This window comes from Micropterus dolomieu, linkage group LG17 (assembly GCF_021292245.1).
Source record: "Micropterus dolomieu isolate WLL.071019.BEF.003 ecotype Adirondacks linkage group LG17, ASM2129224v1, whole genome shotgun sequence".
NCBI classification, from domain to species: Eukaryota; Metazoa; Chordata; class Actinopteri; order Centrarchiformes; family Centrarchidae; genus Micropterus; species Micropterus dolomieu.
In genome coordinates this window covers 13212480-13236362 of record NC_060166.1, presented here as the reverse complement: position 1 = coordinate 13236362, position 23883 = coordinate 13212480, and the positions used below count along the sequence as shown (strand labels likewise).

Below are 23883 nucleotides of genomic sequence, written 5' to 3'. Positions count from 1 at the left end.
AAAAAACCCCCCCCCCCCCCCCCCCCCTTCTTGTAAAGTTTGACCTCTGTGGATAAAAGTGTGTTTGTTAGAGAGACAGTAAGTGTGACCCTGTGAGGTCATTTTCTAATGTCCAAATGACAGCTGTTGAAAGCTAGTGGAGCGCTTCACTGATGTTCTCTCCCATCCTAATTCGGAAGCCATTTTGGAGCTTTCGATCAAACTACCCATTGTTTTTTCCACTCACCCTCCGACTGTCTTTTGATCTGTCTCAGGGCTGAAACCATTTTTCTTATTGGCTCACCTTGCTCTTATTCCCAGTCGTAAGTGGACTTGTGGGAAAAATCTTTATTTAAGCTCCATTTGGCTCCTGTTCAGCTCTGTGTTTTATATGCATGAACACACATAAACACACACACACACTTTCCCTCTCAGTGTGTAAATACATCAGAAGCACGGAACTGTCTGAAGGAACTGTCTCGCTCCGGCAGAGCTGAGCTCAAACCCAATTTTCTTTTAAAGGAAAAATTAATCTCCATATGAGCGACCTGCAGATACGGCCTCAGCTTGTCCTTGCCTGCGTGGCCTGCACATTGTTGCTAGCAGCCAAGATAGTAATGGCTTGTGTTGATAGAGCGTGGCAATTTACTCCTGGTCACCACAAAATCAAATTACGTGCTACAGAAGATGAAAATCTAAATGTACACTGAGATGCGCACCATTTTGAAAAGTGACAGGTGCTTGTGCAAAATGGTTCACAAAAAAAACCTCCATTAAAATGATTACTGCACAATTTGTCACAGTAATTGACTGTAACAAATTGTGCAACCCCCATAGTTACTGTTGCTACGCCTGTGAAGGTGCAGATGCTGTTTACAATAATAACCATGATGTTGGTAGATGTACCACATGGAAATTCTTGCTAATTTTTGAAACAATAGGTTCTTCATTTCAGACAGAGATAGACAAAAGCAGCGTCTTATGTCGCCGAATGTCTACCATAACAACTCGCAATGGCAGAGTTTTTCAGCTTTAGCTAGCTATCTTATTAAGATAAGCTCTATGAATCAGCTAAAAACACACGGCTACATACACTACAGCTGCATGTTCCCGGGCAGAAAGTCAGTTTCCAGTTGATGAACAATGGTGTGTGTAACATGGAAATAAACAAACAGCTTTGTTATTGTGTTACAGTGTAATGCTATTTCACTCTAGTATAATAAGGAAGAATGTACAAAAAAATTGGACTGTTTTGTCTTTCTAACATAGTGCTGTTAAAATGTATAGCTTACAAACTTGTTTACAATATGTTTTGGTGTGTTTCCACTTTTAATGATGCAAGAGAAAGGGCTTTCAGGATGAGATCTAACTTATCCAGTGTGTTTGGATCTGTGTCTCCATCCTGCCTGAAAATCTGTGCGGACCAGCTGGCCTCCATCTTCACACACAGATCTTCAACAAATCACTGGAGCTGTGTGAAGTTCCCTCCTGCTTCAAACGCTCCACAAGCATCCTGGTCCCCAAAAAACCCTCCATCTCTGGACTGAATGACTACAGGCCTGTCGCCCTGACGTCTGCAGTCATGAAGTCCTTTGAAAGACTGGTGTTGGCCCATGTGAAGGACATTACAGGCCCCCTGCTGGACTCCCTGCAGTTTGCCTACAGGGCTAACAGGTCAGTGGATGATGCAGTCTTGGGACTGCATTACATTCTGCAACACCTCCACTCTCCAGGGACATATGCTAGGATCCTGTTCGTGGACTTCAGCTCGGCGTTCAACACCATCATCCCGGACATCCTCAGCACCAAACTCACCCAGCTCACTGTGCCAGCCTCCACCTGTCAGTGGATCACAGACTTCCTGACTGACAGGAGTCAGCAGGTGAGGCTGGGAAACATCACATTCAGCACCCGGACTATCAGCACTGGCGCCCCCCAGGGGCGTGTGCTCTCCTCACTGCTCTTCTCCCTCTACACCAACGACTGCACCTCAGGGGACCCATCTGTCAAACTCCTGAAGTTTACTGACGACATAACGGTCATCGGCCTACAGACGGTAGGTTGATCTGCTGGCTCAGAAAAGATCATCGGTGCCAACCTGCCCTCCATTCAGGACTTATACATTTCAGGAGACATCACTGCAGATCCATCTCACCCCGGACACAACCTGTTCCAGCTCCTCACCTCTGGTAGGCGCTACAGAGCACTGTACGCCAAAACCAACAGACTCAACAGTTTCTTCCCACAAGCCATCACTCTGATGAACAGCTGATTTCTGACTCACAGTGTCAGGAACAATTCCTGTGCAATAACACAGTAACTCTGTCTCTAATCAGCCACCTGTTTACTGGTTACTACTTATTATTTATTAATCATTCTCTATTTCAGAGCTTTTCATACTGTTCATATTGTCATTTTGTATATTGTATATACTGTATACCAAATCCATCTACCTCAAGCACATCACACCTGCACATAATACTTATTTATTCCAGCATCCTTTGCACTATGCTCCATCGCGCTGTGTACATGTGTACACGTATGTATGTATGTGTATGTGCACCTGTAAATCTCATCCACCTCCGACATGTACATAATAATAATTAATATGATAATAATAATTTACTCCTGCATCCTTCGCACTCTGTTCATTGCACTATTGTCTCAATCTATCTATACTGTTTTTGTTTGTAGTGTGTATATATGTGTTCTCTATACTGTAGCCCGTGTCTGATTTTAGTATTGTTATTGTATAAGTAAGCACATCGTGAGCATGCACAATCAAATTCCTCGTATGTGTACACATACCTGGCAATCAAGCTGATTCTGATCTTGGCAAAGGATTTTGGCTAGAAGCTGGAGTGGTTAAACTCTGATAACATCCAGGACCGGCTTCCAGTAGGGAGATACTTTACAGTGGACGTGCTAGTGGGGAAGGATGTTTTTTTATCCTCTTTTGAATTTTATTTTAGGTAACACGTAACGCCACAAGCTAATGTGGTTAGCTATGCTGCTACTACTGCAGCTACTGTAGTAGTTACTAGTTGCAGTAGCTTGGACAATTGCTGTGAGGGGAAGGGGTTTAGCGAACGGTTAATTTGGTGTCAACACATACAATGGTGCAGAATACACATTGCATTGTGTTTATTCCTTGGTGGCAATCAACCTCTCACTTTTCTTCCTTTAAGGTCATTATTTCTGTTCTTCCTCATGCCTCATGTATTTCTAATTCCCAAAGCTGCGTGTTTAAATGCACGTGTGTAATTCTTTGCGTGTGAGTGTCAGCCAACATCTTAGTCAACCAAGCAAATGGAGAAAGCAGGAAATTGATTTACCTCACCAATGTTACACATGACATCAGAGAGGCGAAGAAAGAACACAAAGGTATAAAAGAGCAGGAGAAACACTGGCTCATATAAAGTACAAAAGGCCTGAACAAAAAGAGTAGTGGTACACATATTTTCAGGAGCAGGAGAGTAAAACTTCATTTGTCCACTTATATTTTTAAATTTAGACCTGTCAGTAATCCATCATTGAAAAAAACCTAGGTGCACTTTTTGCAGAACTATTTATTTGTGTGTGTGTGCGTTGGTGTGTGTGAGAGAGAGAGAGACTGAATATTGCCCAAAGTCAATTTGCCAACACGTCACAAGCAGAGAAACAATAATGCTCCAAATAGCCTAGTGTGTGAAAATAATTGTCCGATGACATTTCTGTCACAGTGAACTGGCAGCAGTGAGCAGAGCACTAGTCAAGGCCACTGTGCTGGGTGATTAATAAAGGACCGTCTCTGATTTGACACTGTAATCAGCACTCACAAAAGGAACGGATATATCTCCTATTCATCATCACTCTGCACCACTCGCATCTCATTTCTCTGCTCCAACTCTTGCCTGTGATCTCTCACTTGTATTTTCTCTCTGTCTCCTACTCATACTCCTTGTGATTTGGTGGTGTCTCTTATTTCCTCGCTCAAACTCACTTCCTCACTTGTTTTCATAATTTCTTTTCTCGTATTCTTTTCTGATTAGTATTTGCTGAATCTTCTTTTGTCTTTATGCCTGTTAATTCTTTTGATGTCTTCTGCCTCCTTTCCAGGATTCCTCAGTTCTGTTTTTTGACATATTGGGAAATGCCCGCAGAGTTAGATAAGAGGATCAATCCCGCTCTCATGTCTGTATGGTACATGTGAAGCTGGAGCCAGCAGCAGGTTAGCATAGCATAAAAACGAGAAACAGGGGGAAAGAGTTACTCTTAAGTGTATTTCCCAAAATATCAAACTGTCGTCGATGCAGAAAAAGTCAACATCTTTTGCCGTAGGTCTTAGCTAAATGTACAGATTATGATTTTCCACTACGATTGACCTTTTTAAGTAATTGTTTTCTTGAGTTTATAAAGTTGGCATCTGATGCTGACAGTTTCTCATAATCTGAAAAAATGACATCCTCTTAGCCCTGTGTTGGGCTGCCTCTCCCCTGATGCATGCTGGGCTCCAGCCCCAACAACCCTGAAAAGGATAAGTGGTCTAGAAAATGGATGGATAGAAGAATGGATTGTCCTCTCCCTACCCCCCTTCCCCCCATTTCCTCAGATTTTCAGACTGGACAGCTGAAGGCTGGTGTTTTACTACACAGCTGTTACTGATTCGGTTTTTGTCCAATGAAGTGATTTTGCAAGAAGAGATGGGTGACTGCATGATGAGGTTTGGGGGTCAATTGGGCATTGATTTCTTTTCTGTGTGTTTTTCTCAGACAAAAACTTCCTTTAAAGCTCCTGAAAACTCAATTTAGTTTTATAACCTATTTCTGTATAACATTTAATATGCATTACTAAAAAAGAAACAAACTAAGTTTAATTAAAAACATCCATAGTATGTGCTTTTTTTGGTTTCCCTTTCCTTTATTGTGTTATTTATCTTATTTGTGCTTGTAATAGGTTTATAAAGTGAAAAAGCCTTAAGTCTAGCCAAGAGGGAGGTAGCTAAAACACAGTGTGTTCAACACACAGGGTTAAAAGAGGTGCTGCAGAAATGTGCAGTATGACAAAAAATATGTTGTTTTTTCAAAATGAAACCATGTAAACCTGTTCTAGTACAACCCCTAAATAAAATGATGAACCTGAAAATGAGCATAATATGACCTCTTTAAGAGTCTGAACACTCAAAATCTTCTTCATCAGGACTGTGTGGGTGTGGTTTGATCAGATTTGACATTTTGATTCGAAATGTTGCTAAACTCTCAACTAAATTTGTGACATCACTGATCTCCCATTGAGCCCTACCCAGTTTAAAACAGTAGGAAGAGCACAAACAAAACAAACACTTAAGAGTTGTGCTGACATGTATGTTAGGCATTTATCTTTTATGTCACTGTATTACAAAATTTGTATCCCATTTTTGAGTGCCACATTCACACACATTTCTTGCCACTGTATTGTATCCTCACCTTCATCATTTGGTAATTACAGTAATGGAGAACAGGTCCATGATTTGCAACTTTATCCTGTATAAATTTGGACATTTCTCCCCGATGCTGAGCGTAGCAGCCATGGTGTTGGTGCACTGGCTGTCTGGGGTTATCTGTGTCACAGCCTATCTGGAGACCAGACACCAATAGTCCTGCTGATGGATCATCCATCAGACGCCATTTTGGATGCTCTGGGGGCAAGAGAGCAGTTCGTAATAGCTGTCTGGGCTGTCATGCTGTGTGTGTGTGTGTGGCCCTTGAAAATACCCTGTTCTCCTTTGCACCTCCGTTCTGCTCTGAAACTCACAGGACTGCTCACTGGTCCTGCTGGTACTCCTTCACATGTGAAACACACACACACACACACATACACACCCAAAGACAGTTTTATCACTATTTCCTCTTTGGTTTATCACCCTTATTCCTCACATCTGGGGCCCAGGGGAAGTAAACTGCTGTTTGTCCTTGCATATGGCTCGCTCCTATTGTGCTTGTCCCCCAGCATGGTGGGTCTGTGTTCACTGTCATTATCACTCAAGACCATCTGACCTCCAGGTGTTTTGAACATTTGAACTAAATGTCATCAAACAATCTCTGAGAAAGTACAGCTGTACTGGTCATTCTGTCTGTTTCCATCCTTTCTGCAATGACCAGTTATATACGGTATTTCACAAAAGTGAGTACACCCCTCACATTTTTGTAAATATTTGATTATATCTTTTCATGTGACAACACTGAAGAAATGACACTTACAATACACTACAGTGTAAAGTAGTGAGTGTATAGTCAGTATGTCACAGTACATGTTGGCGTTCATGGTTCCCTCAATGAACTGTAGCTCCCCAGTGCCGGCAGCACTCATGCAGCCCCAGACCGTGACACTCCCACCACCATGCTTGACTGTAGGCAAGACACACTTGTCTTTGTACTCCTCACCTGGTTGCCGCCACACATGCTTGGCACCATCTGAACCAAATAAGTTTATCTTGGTCTCATCAGACCACAGGACATGGGCATATGGTCTGAGCACTGACAGGATGACCCTCAACCCCTTTAACCTCTGCAGCAATGCTGGCAGCACTCGTACGTCTATTTCCCAAAGACAGCCTCTGGATAAGACGCTGAGCATGTGCACTCAACTTCTTTGGTCGAACATGGTGAGGCCTGTTCTGAGTGGAACCTGTCTTGTTGAACCGCTGTATGGTCTTGGCCACCGTGCTGCAGCTCAGTTTCAGGGTCTTGGCAATCTTCTTATAGCCTAGGCCATCTTTATGTGGAGTAACAATTCTTTTTTTCAGATAATAAGAAAGTTCTTTGCCATGAGGTGCCATGTTGAACTTACAGTGACCAGTATGAGGGATTGTGAGAGCGAAAACACCAAATTTAACACACCTGGTCCCCGTTCACGCCTGAGACCTTGTAACACTAATGAGTCACATGACACAGGGGAGGGAAAATGGCTAACTGGGCCCAGTTTGGACATTTTCACTTAGGGGTCTACTCACTTTTGTTGCCAGCGGTTTAGACATTAATGGCTATGTGATGTGATATTTTGGACAGAAAATTTATCCTGTTATACAAGCTGCTAACTCAGTTATACAAACTCACTACTTTTTACTTTTGAGTGTCATTTCTTCAGTGTTGTCACATGAAAAGATATAATCAAATATTTACAAAAATGTGAGGGGTGTACTCACCCCAGCACTTGATGCCTGTACTGATTCATGTCTCAAGTCTAGATGTTTCCTGAACACATAAAAGTTCAGCTGGCAAAGAAATTACAGTAAAGTTACTGCCATAATACGAAGGAGAGCCATCCAATTCAAGTTCTGCAATATTAATGAGTCACAACACTTGAGGCATTCAAGCTCAAATTAAAGTAATAACACAACCATTTCATAGAAATTACCTTTGCTACAGTCTATTTCCCATTGAAATTGGACACCTGTGATCAATTTTACTGTCTGCAGATAGATGCTCTCACACTCTTGGCTTTCAACACCAGGTGGCTGATGCATATAACTTTTGTCAGCTGAGGCAGTGATAAAAAAGACAAGAAAGGCGAGATGGGACGTGCAACAATGGCCAACATGGCAGACGAAACAAACACCCAAAAGAGCTTTTTCATTTATTGACTCGTTTCCATTAAGAGTCCTCGTACAGTAAGCACTGGAATTGGCTCACCTAAATGGAATGTAATCCATATTAATGTTGTTGTTTCGTCTGTGATTTTCCTGCTATAATGTGTCAAAATGGCAGTGACTTCTCTTCGAAGTAGAGTTAAACACCACAACGAAGACCTTTTCACACTTAATGTTATATATCCAACTGCTACTTGAAGAGAGCACGATTGTTGGATTGTCTGTTTTGGAAAGTTGTCAGATGCAGCCTCCGCCTCCCATTAGACAGTATGACAAACACTTGTTTGAAGCATACTGAGGTCTTAAAGGCGATGGCTATATACATTTCACGTGTTTCACACTATGAAAACAATAGGAACTGCCGCTTCTAGTTCAGTTCACTTCAGTTTTTGCTTAATTTTGCTTTTTTGTTTGGAGTCTGTTTGTTCCAGGCTCCAGACATGTGAGGCACAGGCTCAGTACAGTGTGAAACGGCGAATAACAGCTGAGTTTAAATGAGCTCATATTTTATCTGTCACCTAATCTCGCTCTTTAAGGTTGGGCCTGTGTGTATGTGTGTGTGTGGGTGTACTGGCCGTCACACACCACACTCCCTCTCCTCTCCTCCTACTCCATCTGTCGCCTCTTGACAAACACATGGTGTCTTGTTTGGCCGACTCAGCAAGGCCCCCAGCTCTGTGGGCTACATGTATAGTCACACACACACACACTCCTTCATCTCTCTTGCATTGTTGTGTTTAGGATAACATGATTCAGTGATGTAGAGGGTTATGAAAGGGTTTGCGACACTTCAGAGAATGAACACAGGCGGATGCATCATGGGACATAGAATTAATAAGCAAGGCAAGCAAAGAAAGACATGGCGGTCCGTTCACCTGAGTCCGTGAGCAGGTTCGTCCGGTGTGTCCTGAAACTCTGCCAGAGTGATGGCCTCGTATGGAGGAAGATAAGACACACAGAGCAGAGGAGAAGGCTAATGATAAGAGCAAACAGGCATGCATACTGATAATTATGGGCAGAGAGGAACCGAGAAACACAGGCTTGGAGAGGGATCGACAGACAGATGAGGACATGGTTTTATACTGTTAATTATTTGGGTTCATGCATGCAGGGTGACAGGGTCAGACTTGGCACCAGCTCATGGTGATGAACGCCATATTTCAGTGTCAGTCTACTGCCTGCCACAGGGAGTCGAGTGACATGCAGATCTCTAGGATTACAATTGTTTATTAAAGGGCTACACATGCTGTTGAAAGTGCTACTCTTAGTACCTGCAGCAGTGCAATACTGCTCACCACTGGTTCATCTCCTTTTAAATAATAGAAGTTCTTTGGGTTTTTGATGAATTAGTGCTACATTTGTAATCCAGACAAGCCTTGAGTAGCGCCTTGCATGAAATTAAAGTGATATCCCACCCAAAATCTATCCTTGTGAGCATCAAAAACTCTCCCCATGTAGACGTGAAAGGTGGAACATCTGTAGTTTACTCCTTCGCAAAGAACAGAGTCTGTGATCAGCATGACACCAAGTTGCTTCAATGTAAGACCTTAATCAGTTGTTAACAGACTTAAAAAGACATCTCTGGCCTTCATGTAATTGTCTAAGAAGTGTTGTCAATTCCATGAAACACAATTTACAGTTAAACATCTTTAACTACTACTGCAGAATCTGAATCAGCTTTATTGGCCAAGTATGTATACTCATACAAGGAATATGACTCTGGTTTTGAATTCAATGTACTTACACACAGTTCCAAGAATAAAAGCTGGTGGGTACTACTGCCGCAAAATCCACTTTTCCTCTGTCCACCAGAATGCTTAATATGTTGCAAAAACTTTGAGGAGGGTGATCGCATGGAAGCAGAAAGAACAGAACATTGACACCTTATAAAGCTGATATGGCAAGTGGTAGGAAACTGTTGCCTGTTTACATTTTTTAGCATATGGAGCAACATCATCATTTCAGCGTTTTTTAGCCCCCTGAAGAATGTACCTGTTCTTTTTGCTCTGTTTTCCGTCTCCACTAAGTGCTGAGGGAAATACAGTATCTGTCTCTTTAGCTGCTAAATGCTCCACTAGGTTCACAGCTAGTCGTCAGCTTTGTTTGTCTGATGTTTGGTGCCGAGCAGGTAGTGGATAGTCGGTTTATCCGAGTTTTAACATAGTAAAGTAGCGTACGTAGCTGGTGGCTAGCAGTACAGACCGCTCTGTGGTGACAAGATGTTGTGGTGGCATTCGTACTGTAAACAGGAACTTTATTGTGTTCAACCTGCACCCTGGGCATCTAGCCCACCTCAAAGCACTGTAACCAAACTGAACGTGCCACACACGTTTGCATTTAAAATATATTTTTTAAGGTGAAAGTCGCATAAACTATTCAATTTTTTATAATTTATTGACTGTTTGAAAATTTTAAAAATCATGACCCATCCCTTGTATTTTAAATTAGTCATTTTGCTTGTATCTATTTAACTATATTGTTGTCAGTGTTATACCTTTGTTTGTCTTGTATCATGTGTTTTCATTTGCATTCTTGCAGCCATGTTTCTGGATTTACACTTTTCCCATTCATCCACAACTCAAGTTTAGTCCAGTATCAACACAAAAAAATCAGGAAAGCCGACCCCCACACTCTGCCGCTTCTACTGTATAAATACATGTACAGTATATACTGTATATACTACTATTCATGTAAATAAAATAGTTCGGATTAGGAGTACTACATAAGGCCAGTTCAGATAAATCTACTGAAATGACTTCACCTACTGTACTGTACCTGCACTTAAATGTTCTTGTGGTGTTGCCCTGTGCTGTTGCATTGAGCTGGAGCTGATTTCCTGTTTCACACATTTCTGTTTCGTGTCCCAGTTTTAAAAGGGCTTGTCACCAATTGCTGCCATTTGTGATTGCATACACTGCTCACCATGGAGCTGAACTCATTTCTTCCCATGTCACTTAATATGATATACAGTGTTGTACTGTATGTGGGTAAGTGCTTGTCAGTATCTGTGGGTGTGACTGTTGATTTTATGTGTACATTACCTAGAGAAGAAGCAATGTCCCTGCCTCAGTACAGTGTCGGAGTAATAACTCACATCTGTTACCTTGCCTGAGAGGAACAGACAGCGTGCTGCAGTAAACTTATCTTAAAATAATAATCCACCACCGTCTGTGGTTTGTTTGGTGCTCTGTTGCTGATATGGTACAACAGTGATTCATGAAGCTTTTACATTTAAAAGCAGCTGTCAAGTGGGTCTGGGAAAATCCTCTATCACACAGTTGATGATTCACTTTATGTTGCCGGCAGAGGAAATGGGTAGTTAGCATGAAAGGCTACAGCTGCCATGGCTTGACAGACAAATAAGAGTGCCATTCGAAGACACTGAAATCTTGTTAACAGAAAACTGAGACAATAGAAACAGCGGAACTGGACAGAGGAAGGCAAGTGTGATCAAAATAAAAAATAGGAGTGTCTGAGACTAAACATCGACTTTGCCGTCTCCTTTTTTTTCTGTATTATCATGTAAGGGCTACACTGAGTACCTTTATAATTATTTTATTTATGTACTGTGCACCGATTTTGTTTTTACCAAAATCAAGACAAACAAGACTGAATAACATAACTGATCTTGGGAATTGACTTGTATTAAAAAACATGAATCCAAAGTAAAGAGAGGCCATTTCATTAAAAAACAATGTAAAAGAATAATATTAGTAATATCCTATATTTTTGTTATTGACCGCAAATCCCATGAAAAGACTAACATCAACAATGTGTTAGTCCACCTCTCAGAGCTTCACTGTATCCCGAGCCTATCAGTGGCATTCCAACCCAAGCCAAGCTGAAGATCTTTAAAAATGGGTCACAAATACTTTAATTTTTCAAAAGTCATTTCCTAAAACAGCTGGGCATTTGTATTTTTTAGCAAAAAACTATTTTCAGGAATGCGTATTTAGTGCTCTAGTGAGTATTTTGGGCAGCAAAATTGTTGTATGCAGGACTGAGACAAAATGACCTACAGTGTGCCTCAGTAATGTGTTATAGTTATGGACAAGAACAGAGCTCTGTGGCACAGAGGAATAAATACATACTTAAGTTATACAAACATTACTTGAGAGTGGGATCAATTCATTGTTGGTTTCGGTCTTTACGTGGGATTTGTTGACAATATATACAGTATCCCAGCCTAATCCTTTAAGTGTCATTTAATTTACCCTCGTCTAAGTAAATACAGCAATGTTTTGTTTCTACAGTGTATATCATGATTTGGAGTTTCACACTACTGTTATACTGCTAATTTTAACACACTCACACGCACATGCACACACTCTCTCTAGAGTGGGTAATTATGCTGAATGAGATGTGAGTGGAACAGAAAGAGGAACATGTTTTATGGATTTATGTTTATTGGAAACTCCTTACTTGCAGCCCTCACTTTAGGTGAGGTAGGTTTATTTTGAGTGTACCTGAATGTGCGTGATTATACTTGTGTAAATATCTTTATTATACTTGTGTAAATATCTTTATTATACTTGTGTAAATATCTGTGTAACATAATGTGTGTCATTGTATTGGTAGTACACACTATAGTTCTTTGGGAAAATAGGCCTGGATCGAAATACTGAATGGTGGAAAGGATCAGTGTGTACTATATGAGGGAGGAGAGTGCATGGAGAAGAGAGATAAAAAGGAGGTGTGATACGAGGTGAGACTAAATCGTAGATAGACATGGATGGGGGGATTAGACTCTAAATTGATGCATGTTATCAGTCAGATTACTGAATGTCTAAATAGAACACAGTCACTGAGAACATATTCTGTCCTAGTAATGAAATTTTGATGACTTTCCTCGGAAATCAGTTGACTGTGCAGATTAGGGAGGAGTCTGAGCAGTTCTGTATTATCAAGACGTGAAATATGAGGTCGGTCAGTCAAAATTCTTGCCTCTTGCATTTACATGATCCTAATAATTCAGAATATTTTTTCTACAGAAGTTATCCTGGTTACTGTTTTTGCTACACAACAGCTTCTGGCTTTTGTAATTGCATTTTTGTAAACTGTTGATAAGAAGAAGAAGAGGGCAAGAGAGAAGGAGAAGAAACTTGCAGGAGGAAAAAAGAGATTAATATTTAATAACAGCAACAAACGAGAGTGGCAAAAAGAAAGAGGCAGTATGGTGACAGATACAGAAAAGAGCTAGTGCAGTTTAGCGCAGCCCTGAAAAAAGCCTCAGCACGGCTGGAAAAATGTGGGAGCCAAAGTACAGACAGCTTCTTTATAACATTAAGAGTGAAAATCCAAACAAAATGAGGATTGCAAGGGCAAACATATAATTAGATCTTTTCAGTTACAGAAAAGGTAGTTGGTAAATGAACAATACATACAGAGTGAATCCCAGACTTTGCCCCTCTAATTAAAATACCAATTTCGTTTCATAACAACAAATACAGGTTTCCTTAAAGTGACACCAGCACCAACACACCAAGGGAGGAATCCCTCTCACCAGCTGGTACTGACAAGGAAAACAGGTTTTAAGAAGCCTGTCACATATTGGATCCAAAACAAAGTGGGATATACAAAGAAACAAAACACAGAGTAAATTATGTCTAAAAGGCAATCAAAGCAGGCATGGAAGCCTTGGTCTCTGTGTGTACACACTCTGCTGTCTTGTGCTAACCTATAAAAGTCTGAAATGTACTGATTTTGTTTTATCCAAACTTCAAATCTACACACATTTAAACGCTGTGGAACATGTGAAAGCTCCTTATCTGAATTTGAGAGACAGGGAGAGATGACATTTCCTTTTATTTACTTCAGGGCTCATTGTTTGATTTATATGACAACATGACATTTCAGAGTTAATCTCTTATTTATGGCACGCCATTTCCATTTGCACCTTGTTGTTTCTTCATAAACACTGGACACTGGTTCCTGGCCTGACCCCACTGTTCGTTACTGCATGGTGGAGCTGAATATGTGGAGCTACACATGTGCAGAAACTCACACACACACACATTCATACTCACGTGATGTGGACAACTGAAAAGGGGTTTCAGGCCCATATAGAACATGGTGCATTGAAGAGAGCTTGAATTGGAGAGGTAAGTGGGAAGAGGGAGTGAGTGTGAGTGTGTGTTGGGGGATGGAGTAGTTAGTCAAAAGCATTTGTGAAGGTCATTTTCAGCAGGCTTGCAGTTGGGTCAAGCATTTTGTGTGTGTGTGTGTGTGTGTGTGTGTGCTTAAATAGATGATCTTCAGTTGAAAGGCTAGGCCTATTATTTGGACTGCCACATTGTATATTTGTTTACTATAAGGCACTTTTCAGAGTTGTGGATGTAATTTGTGTGTGTGTCCTGAAATAGAATGAGCTGCAAAGAGAGGTGACGTTGGGAGACTGGCATCTATTTGTTAGGAAGACACTTGAGAAGCTGTGAAGTGATAGGAAAAGCTGTTTGACACCATTGAGACACACATAAGTGCGTGTGTGTGTGCGTGCGTGCGTGCGTGCGTGCATGCTTGCAGTAAAGAGAAACAGAGGGAGAGTTTGTAACTGCATGTGCGGTGTTCGACAATCATTGATTTTCAGTTGAATTTTAAAACCAACAAGCCATTTAGTTTTAGGTTGTGCTGTGACTGACTAATTGAGCTGCTGCGGTGTAATACAAAAGAAAGAGAAGACGTTCTATTTTAAAGCCACAAACAACCACCCGCATTCTAAAAAATTATTTTATAAATTGATTTCAGTGTTTTTTGACTCAAAATGTTCAAATTGGACTACCTTTAGGCTAGTGCTTAATTTGTAAATTTTTGGGCGTCGGAGCGTGGGAAATGTGCCGCCTGCCAAAAATAATTAATTAATCATTTATAATCAAATAATTAATTATTTAAAACGCATGGCATACATGCACATTGTTTTAAAGGGCGAACAGAAACCATTATTAGCTACCAAATCAAATACTAAACAAGGAAATCCATTAGACTTACCCTATTAGGCTGGATGAAATCTTGGATTTTATTTGTGTAGAAAGGCAGCGCAGTGACGGAAAGCACTTTAGTGCTGGAGCGCAAAAGGCATAAACTCAGCAGTACCGGAGCAGCGCTCCGGCTAGCTCCGGCACAAATTAAGCACTGCTTTGGGCTAACAAAATAAGAAAACAAAAACATCCACTTCACTCCCAGAGTTGTATTCTTAGCAACGTGGAGAATGCTTCAAAACAGTATTTAGGCTTTCATGTTGTTTGAAAGGTAAAATGAAAACAGAAGAGGACCTGCCTTTCTCAAATAAGATGCCTCAATGAGTTTCTATGGTAAATGTCTGCACGTACACTAAGTCTCATTTTATGTACCTATGTAAAACTACACCGTATCTGCCCTGAATGTTTATTCAAGCTCAGAGGTGGACTGGTACACCTCCACAGTGTATCACACAGGAACAATGTCACACCTGTGGGTGTGTATATGTATGTGAGAGAGAAAGAGAGAGAGAGAGAGAGGGCATGGTTGAAAGAGAGTGAGTGGTGTTTGTGTGTCAGAAAGTGAATAGATACAGGTGTCTCATTTCGCCCCCTTGATGACGCACAATAGGACCCTAGTGAAATAGCCGAGTCACTGCAAATGTGTGTGTAAGGGAGAGAGACAGAGAGAGAGCGTGTGTGTGTGTGTACATGTATATGTTTTTTTACAGGAGATCTCTAGAGGATATTTTAAAGTCCAGCTTGTTTTTTAGCCTCCATGCAGGGTTTGGGAAAATCCTCAGGTGTTTTTTTCGGCAGGGAGCCATGATCCACAGGTTGTGAGTCAAAAATCACTAACTGTAATTCTTGCGAGTGCTTTCCCCAAAGAGCAGAAACCAAAAATCTACCGAGTCTTAGGTTGGTGTCAAGGGGATACAGCCTTGGGGGTCCTTCGGGGAGATCCGCTGGCAGCTTTCCGGTTGCTATGGTGCCGATCACACGCAGGAAGAGCAATGCACGAGGAGTGAAAAAGGACCTTCCATTTAATTATTGTGTTTTTGGCTGCTGTTTTCCAGCCTTAATTTATTCCCTGACTGCTGTCGGACAGTTACTAAAGCTTCTCATGTACTCAGATGTCTTTGTTTGAATGATGCTTTTCTCTAAGTATCCTCTCTACAAGGAGCCATTTCAGCTATCAATCAAAATATACCCCTTTATTATTGCCACTTTTCTCCCCCAGACGAGCTGTACCAGACGTGCAACGTGATTGAATGTGTATTTTTCTGCTGCATCAGGCTTTTATGGTGCTTGTTTAGTTTTATGTCTGTGTCCTTGTCTGTCTACAGAGTTTTTTCGTTGTTGCCACATGAGAATAGCTTAATTCACATGGCTGTTTTAGTTTAAATTTTATGGGAAATTTAAAAACCCTTTCAAGCATGAACTCAGAGAGAAATGAGGGAATCAATAAAAAAAAGGGCCAGACTGTAAAGTTGTGTAATGAGGCGGATGATCAAGAGCTTCATTAGGCTTCCAAATATTTTCTTGCCGTGAGTTAGATGAGATGAGTGATACAGCACACATGTCTGTCTGTTAAGTATGAAGCTGGAGAACAGCTGGGCTTGCTCATTCATGCATTTACGTTTATTCATTTATCTTTTATCCAAAGCGACTTACAATTGCTATATATGTCAGAGGTCGCACGCCTTTGGAGCAACTAGGGGTTAAGTGTCTTGCTCAGGGACACAGTAGGGAATTGAACCTGGGTCTCTTACACCAAAGGCATGTGTCTCATCCACTGCACCATCACCACCCCATTATATCTTGTATTTTTAATCAATACAAAAAACAAAATGTAAAAACAAGGTCGTAAGGCAACCAATGGAGCCTCCTGTGTCCACTCTTTATGATGAGCTAAGCTAACTGTTTCCTGGCTGTGGCTTCATATTTCACAGGGCTGACACGAGATCTTTTCATCCAACTCCAGGCAAGAAAGTGAATACGCATATTTTTCAGAATGTCGAACTCTTGAAAAACCAGCCAGATTATTGACACAATGAATAAATGAAAGAACAAAAAGATTAACACAATTTGTGAAGATGCTGTGCGATTAGATGCTAATGCGATTAGAATGAATGCAGCTAGTCAGTCAATTAGCCATCGATTCCACTCACTCAGTTGGTTAACTCACTAACAGAGGGGAAGACGAACAGGTGGCCCAAGATGGAAAGAGAACACCTTAGATCAATATATTCTGGGAAGATGACCACTTTAGCTTTGTTTACTGAACCGTTACTGAAGAGGAAAGTGGCTCTGGCTGGAACTGGAGAGAAACACTAGCGTAGTAGACTATATTTTTGTTTGAAAAACAAGAAGCACGCAGCCAGTTTATTAGTGTGAGGAATACAAATGGAGGTAAACCGGAGAAAATATGTGGCACAGCATGACAATAGGAGGCAAAGAATAAGACATGCGGTGTTAAAAAAAAACGTGTTATGTATTTCCCTGTGTGAAAAAGAGAGCATGTGAAATGTGTTAAAATTAAAAAATTTTCCGTGTGGTTTCATTTAATCTCCTTTCATTTTGGGAGGTTACATTACAAATCCAATGTCCTTGGCAACAACACAGCAGGCAATAGAGTGATAAGCTTGTTTGAATTGAGATTTCACACAGTAGGAGTGTGTGTGTGTGTGTGTGTGTGTGTGTGTGTGTGTGTGTGTGTGTGTGTGTGGTGGGCTGGGTAGGTGTGGGTGTGCATGCATGTGCCTAGAAATGAAATCATAAAATCAAGCACAGATAGAACAAGGTCAGGGAGATTAATATAAAATTATTAACAAGGTAGAAACAAGGGCAGGGAGAGATAGAGGGAGGCATACAGTAGAAGAGGAGGAGGAGGAGAAGGAGGAGGAAGAGGAGGCGGACCTTGCACAAACCCAAGCCTATCAGACAGAGGAGGGCGGGACTTAGCAGTCAGGAAGGAGGTAGCAGAGCAGCAGCAGACACAGAGGGAGAAGAAGCAGAGCATGTAGGTGGGGAAGGTAGAGATAGGTAGAAAGAGAGATGCAATACCAAAGTGTGTGTGTCCGCGAGGCTGTCTGTAGCGCAACCCTTCATCCTCTAGTCAGGGACTGTGATGTGTTATGGAGCTGCGATGCACAGATTCTCCGCAGAAGCAGGGAATGCAGATAGAAGTTCACCTTGAGCTGGACTCTAACAGTGTCAATCTGGATCTCTGGGATTACAAGAAATGCTTATTGATCCCGAGACCAAGAACAACAGAGAATTAATCTGGATTTAATCTGATCTGACAACCTGCCAGAGTGGCTCCAGAATCTTTACATTTGGGATTTCTGGTCCAAATTTATACCAGAACGTCTGACAGAGAGGCTCTGAACTGCCAGTCCAGGGCCGGAAATCAAACAGGTACTTGGCTTGGCAGAAACTAGCCAGCTGTCTTCAAACCTGACAGCAAACAGAACCAAGATTGTGACATCCACATCTCACGCTGGAACCCCGCAAAGCCACGGCCAAGCAGGTCCTGCACCCCAGGGAACCTGGAGCCGGCCTGACCTTGGACCGGCTGTCACCTGAACCCCTCTTGGCACCAGCTGAAGCGTCCAGCATGTCTCGGACCGGAGGGAGGTTCCACAACAAAAAGGCCGGCATTCGGGCCGCAGTGATCTTGATCGGACTCCTGCACAAGTCTCGCAAAGCCAAGGAGAAGGAGAGGGAGAAGGAGAGAGAGAAAGAGGAGAGCGAAGGGTGGGTGAAGTTGTGTCGTCCGATGAGGCAGGCATGCTGGGTAGATGATGTATGGCTTGGAGACGAGCAGAGAGTCTGCAGTGCAGTGTTGAGCTGGGTTTGTGAAGAAAACTTTATTAGCTTGTAATGTCTTTGTTATTCCAGGGGCACACTCTGTGTGGTTCAATGAGTTTGCATCTGCAGTTTTATAACAGCTTCTTTCTCTTGGTGTGTTCTTGTCTGTGTGAGCATGTGTGTGTCTTGTTGATCGCACTGTGTGTGTGTGTGTGTCTCGGTCAGTGGAGATGACAGACGGGAAAGAGAGAAAGAAAGGTATTGAGGACTGTAGGTGAATCGTGTTCTGAGTGCTTTTGAAGAGCAAACGAGAGGCTTGGAGAGAACGGAGCACAGAAGCAACGCTGTGGTGTAAGAGAGAGAGGAACATTGGAAAAAGAAAATGAGAGGCTGTGAAGTGATAAAAGGGAGAGAGGCTAATAAAAAGGCAAAGTTCATCCACTCATCTCTCCGATTCTGAACAGTTTTTGCTGTACGCGCAAGCATCAGTGAACACTTGTTGATGCCTGTAATGCTGATGACACTGTTTCACTCCTTTAGCACAAGGGCAGTGTGAACGCACGTTCGGAGTCTGGTGAACTGGGTGAGAGTTCAATAGGTTGAGTAGAGAACAGTAGAGAAAGGAATACAGAATACCATGCTGCCCACAACCCTGCTGTTAATAGCTGCTGTAAATACGATATTTAAGCATGTTTTTAAAATATTTTTTATGGACTATGAAGGCTACAAAGAAAGCAACAAAACTGCCGTTTCTGTTTACAGGTCAAACGTGTGTGAAAGACCTTTAGGCAGATTTGTATAATACCAGATTGTGTCTTCAAGGAGACCGTTGGCGCCATACCCCAAATGCACCTGTAAGAAGATTTTCCCTGCATGCTGTGTTGCGTCCAGATCATCTCACTGCTAATTCTACCTTAGATGAGTGCAGTCAATAAGACCCCTGGGGATATCCTACCTGGTAACAAGCAGTGTATGAGGTTGGCGGGGTCGAGCTGTTATGGGGCGAGCTAACATTAGCAGCCATGCGCATTCAGTTAAACTGGAATCTGCAGACTGCGTTTGTGTATTTAGTATTATTGTGGTGAAGGATATGTACAGTGTGGTCTGGGTTATGTGTGATCTGATATGCAGCACTGAATACAATTTGCTACTCTGTTTTAATAGCCTGGACCAAAATAGACTGTAACTCACTTTGCAAATGCTGATAAGTTTATCTGACCTGTGTGTGTGTGTGTGTGTGTGTATGTATGTTTGTACGTGGGTGTGGGTGTGCGTGTGTGTGTGTGTGTGTGTATATAATGTAATCTCAGATAGTGTAAAATGAACTCCTGGATGTGAGACTGAATTAGCAACCACACAAATCGGGTAACTGCCCCAGACCTCCTGGGGCCCCTAACAGCCACAGTCACTATGTGACAGTTGGTTTGTGGGGCTTTGATTAACTGTAATATAGTTTAGATATATGCGACACTAATTGTCAACTGAAATCATAATGGCCTGTAATATTACCTAATCCTGAAGTTTGTATAAGGGACCAAACCTTTACTATATTCTCAAATTAATGTGATTGTAATTACATCATCATACATTAATTGACACAGCAAAGCTGCAGCCAGGTGGTTTTCCAGCATACTGTAAGTGGTTGGTTTCTGTGGTTCTCAGAAAGGGTATCCAGTTCATTTTTACTCCAGGGCCCACCTCGTAGAGTAATCCAGCCATGCCTGGAGGCTATGACCTGTCTGTGAATGCAGCAGTACTGCATTGTCATGCAGATACACATGCACACAAATACACACTGAGAGGAGCAACTTTTTTGCGTGTTTTTCATACGCTTGTTATGTGATTTTTGATTCTACGTGTTATTGACTCATGTCAAATGACAACAGTAAACTCATGTCTTGCCAGCAGCATTAGCCAGAAGCACCGCGACAACAATATTCTTCTGCTGTCATGTCTATTGCTGTGGCTGTCACATAATGAGCCAGGCACAATTGCAGACAATTTTTCTTTTTCCAAGTGCAGTTGTTATGTGCATGATTGCTCCTATCAGGCTTTTACCACTACTATTTCTCTCAACTATGGGCCATCCATTGTGGCAGGGTATTTCATATCTTTAAAGCAGGCTTATTCTTACAATGAATTCAAGGAAAAGTGAATTACAGACAGACTGTTATTACTGTTATTAGAACCGAGCATTTGTATCTACATAATAACAGGGAACACTTTGCCTAGACTGCTAGGAAAAGAGTGGTTTATTGGGTTATCGCGCCACCTGGTTTTGCCATATTTCTCTGCCTTCCCACAGATACAGGCAACACACACACACATACACATGCAAACATTTTAAGGCCTGCAATTTTGCGCCTTGCCTTTACCTTCTGTGTATTCCTCTCACTCTTAATCTCTGTGCTGATAGAGCCATAATGTATATTTGGCCTCCATTAAGTTGAACAGCATGAGGTCCGCTGCTCGTATCTGAATGTTTATGTTACCCCTTCGTGCTTTAATGTCCTCCACAGCTCATTTATCTCCAGCTGCAGACCTGTTTTGTGTGTGTGTGTGTGTGTGTGTGTGTGTGTGTGTGTATGAGATGTTAGCTACGTATGCATGTGTTGTGTTTAGGCAGTTCTTAGACAACAAGTGCTTATGCGGTTTTTCATTTCCCTGTCGGATTGTGGTGGTGTGGTGCAATCTGTGGGTTAGAGTGTGTGTGTGTGTGTGTGTGTGTGTGTGTGTGTGTGTGTTTGTATGTGTTAATGAGGACAGCGAGAGACATTTATGATGCCAGAGTGTTTTTGAGACCTAATCTATAATCACAGCATGGCGCTTCCTGCTTGCACACTGTGTTATTCCGCTCTAAGATTAAAAGTTTTTAATATCACATCCATACATATTGGCAAAACATGCATCTATTTTGTAAATTTCTATACTTAATTAGCATTTTTTTTAATGACCGTACTGGCTTGGTGGTACAATACTGGCTGTTGATTATGGGGTGCTGGACAGCAATGGCACCAGAAAACTGCTTTAAGTGGATCACTGGATAAAACTGGTTCACTGACAGTCCAGATGTGGAGATGAACTGCTAACCTCGTTTGTAAACAAGCTACAGTGCCAGCAACCATAGCTACGGAGGCTGGGCAGATGCTTCATGAATAAAAGCCCAAATCAGTTCTATTTTCTAAAAGGCTTTACAGGAAAAAGTTGTTGCAGGTGCATTAACAGAACTTAGAACAGGATTTTAATTCATTATTACATGATAAATACATAATTTTATTTTCTTAACAGTAGAAAGGCTTAGGTTATGAGGGGTTGTGAAAATCTGAAAAGAAGTTTAGGTGAAATTCAAATTTTTCCTGTGTTTGTCAATTGTGGATTCCCCTTGTGACTATTTTTCTTAAGTCACGCTAGAAGATCAACATCAATCTAATTTTTGATGATGATTAAACTACAGGATTAAACAAACAATTTTTCCGGCTAAGCTAACTAGCTGCTGTGCTGGCTCCAGCTTCATATTTAATGTACAGACGTTGGAGATCCTCTCATCTATCTCTCAGCAAGAAAGCGAAATGAGCTTCAAATTATTCTTTTATTGACAAAAAGAGTAACACATGCACATTCCATGACAAACCACAATTTATTTGTGCGGACAACATTTGGATCCTAATCAGATCTTCTTCACGTCACCACACCCATTATACCAATAGGCTAACAGGCTCTAAGATGACAGGTGATGTGTTTAACCATCCACTGTGCTCAGGTGGTGTACGTGTGATGTGCATATAACTACGCTCCATCTAATGGAGAGGGCGAGACCTTCACACTAATTGAGAGAGGAGAGCCAAGTGAACCAAGGTGACAGGTGGAAAGGGAGAAAAGGGCAGACATTGAGAAGAATAAGGAAGATTAGGGATTATGGAGTGAGATGACTTTAGCCTAGACAATCCTGCCAGCTGATTTCTGACCTTGACAAATGCTTAGATTGAGTCTTCTGTGTGGGTGACCTAAATGGTAAGGGGGCATGCATTTAGAGAACTTAATAATTAACTATTCCTTTAACCGACAGTTCTCAGAGACTGTAGACAGTCTCCCTTTAAATCAAATCCCTCTTCGGATCCCTACAAGGTCTTCCTCACCTTCTATATATTATTTATAAGAGCAACTGCAACAAAATAATGATGAGAACAGACACATAATGAAATGTGCTGATGATTCGGTTATTAGTCAGCCTACACGGATGGGTTAGAATAAGATCACTGGCCTGTGGAGGAGGACTTTGTGTCACGGCATGACAAGTCCTTCAGCCTGCTAAATGTAGCCAAAACTAAAGACAGGAGCATTGATTTCAGAAAGTCGTCTACCGCTGCTACAATGATTGTTGTTAAGGGAGAGGAAATTGAGCTGGTGGAACAACTTAAAAACGTACTGTTCTGGACAAGAAGCAGAGTTTTAAAAATCTGTTGAAATTCTCAAAAAGGGAAGCAGCATCTTTTCATCGGGAGGAAAACAAACTCTTGAAATGTTTTTCCTGCTTTGATGAGTGCTTTATAGAGGGTTTGTAGAAACATCTTTATCTTGATCTTGTCTTTTTTTACTGCTGCCTGACATGGACGTCTTTACACAGCCAGAAAGAACAGGCTTGTTAATGTGACAAGAGACAGTTGTTAGGGTGAGTCAGACCCTGCTGAGGGATATTTACAGCAAGAGGGTCCATAGATTGTCTTACACAGAGAAGGTGAGCTCTTGCTTTTAGGTCACTGCTACAGAGTGCCTGCTAGGAAGAGAAAAAGCCTTAATGTTGTCCTTATCTGGATGACTATTGATATGCTGAACATAAAAAAACACACGCACACTAACAGCTGACATCTTGGCCTCTCTTTGCACTGGGATATTGCGTTTTCCTCATATGTATTTGCACTTTATGCCAGCTCAAAATCTGATATAATCCGAGTTGTTTTTAATCATTTATTATGGTTTTGCAGTTTTGTGTGTTTGTCCCAGTTGTTTGATTTGTTTTGTTTTGGTGTTTTATCATATTTCCCTTTGGAGTAGATAGATTGATTTAATTTGACAGTAATGCAAGTATCTCAACAGTTGCGGTCCCTAAAGAGAAAATCTCATCAAACACTTGTCAGTGGTCTATTATATCTGTTTGATGGTCCTTGATATGGAGATGCTCAGGAGCTTCTGCGGAGCATAACAGCAGAAATGTAAATGGTTAGACACTAATTGAGTGCTGTCTTCCTTTGAAAAGCATGGTAAATGCTAGAAAATGTCTGTACTTTTCAAACAAGCATGCAGAGGAATGGTGAAGCTCTTCTTTGTTAAACCTGACCAGCTCAGGATTAGACCCTCCCATATGCCATCCAGTCGGGCTCATGGAGTTTTTGTAGCCATGTGGTTGTTGAAATGTTTGGGAATGAACAACCGAGACAATAAATTACACTAGCAGCTGGTCACAGTTAAAACCCATCAGGAATAACCTGCCTCTGACACAGAGTCAGACGCGACACGGCAGCCAGCCGGGCAACG

General features: G+C 41.6%; 1 protein-coding gene across 4 annotated transcripts in view; it reads left to right on the top strand.

Moving 5' to 3' along the window:
• rap1gap2a (RAP1 GTPase activating protein 2a) overlaps nucleotides 1-23883 on the top strand; it is an 88157-nt gene that overhangs the window by 20667 nt on the left and 43607 nt on the right. For 2 of the 4 annotated variants that reach the window (XM_046073308.1, XM_046073312.1), the window contains exon 1: nucleotides 17556-18297. The exons of the other annotated variants lie outside the window; for them this stretch is intronic. In XM_046073308.1, coding sequence (XP_045929264.1) covers nucleotides 18158-18297 — 140 coding nt within the window. In that variant the 5' untranslated portion in view covers nucleotides 17556-18157. Of the gene's footprint in view, nucleotides 1-17555; nucleotides 18298-23883 lie in introns of those variants that run through there. 4 annotated transcript variants of the gene reach the window in all.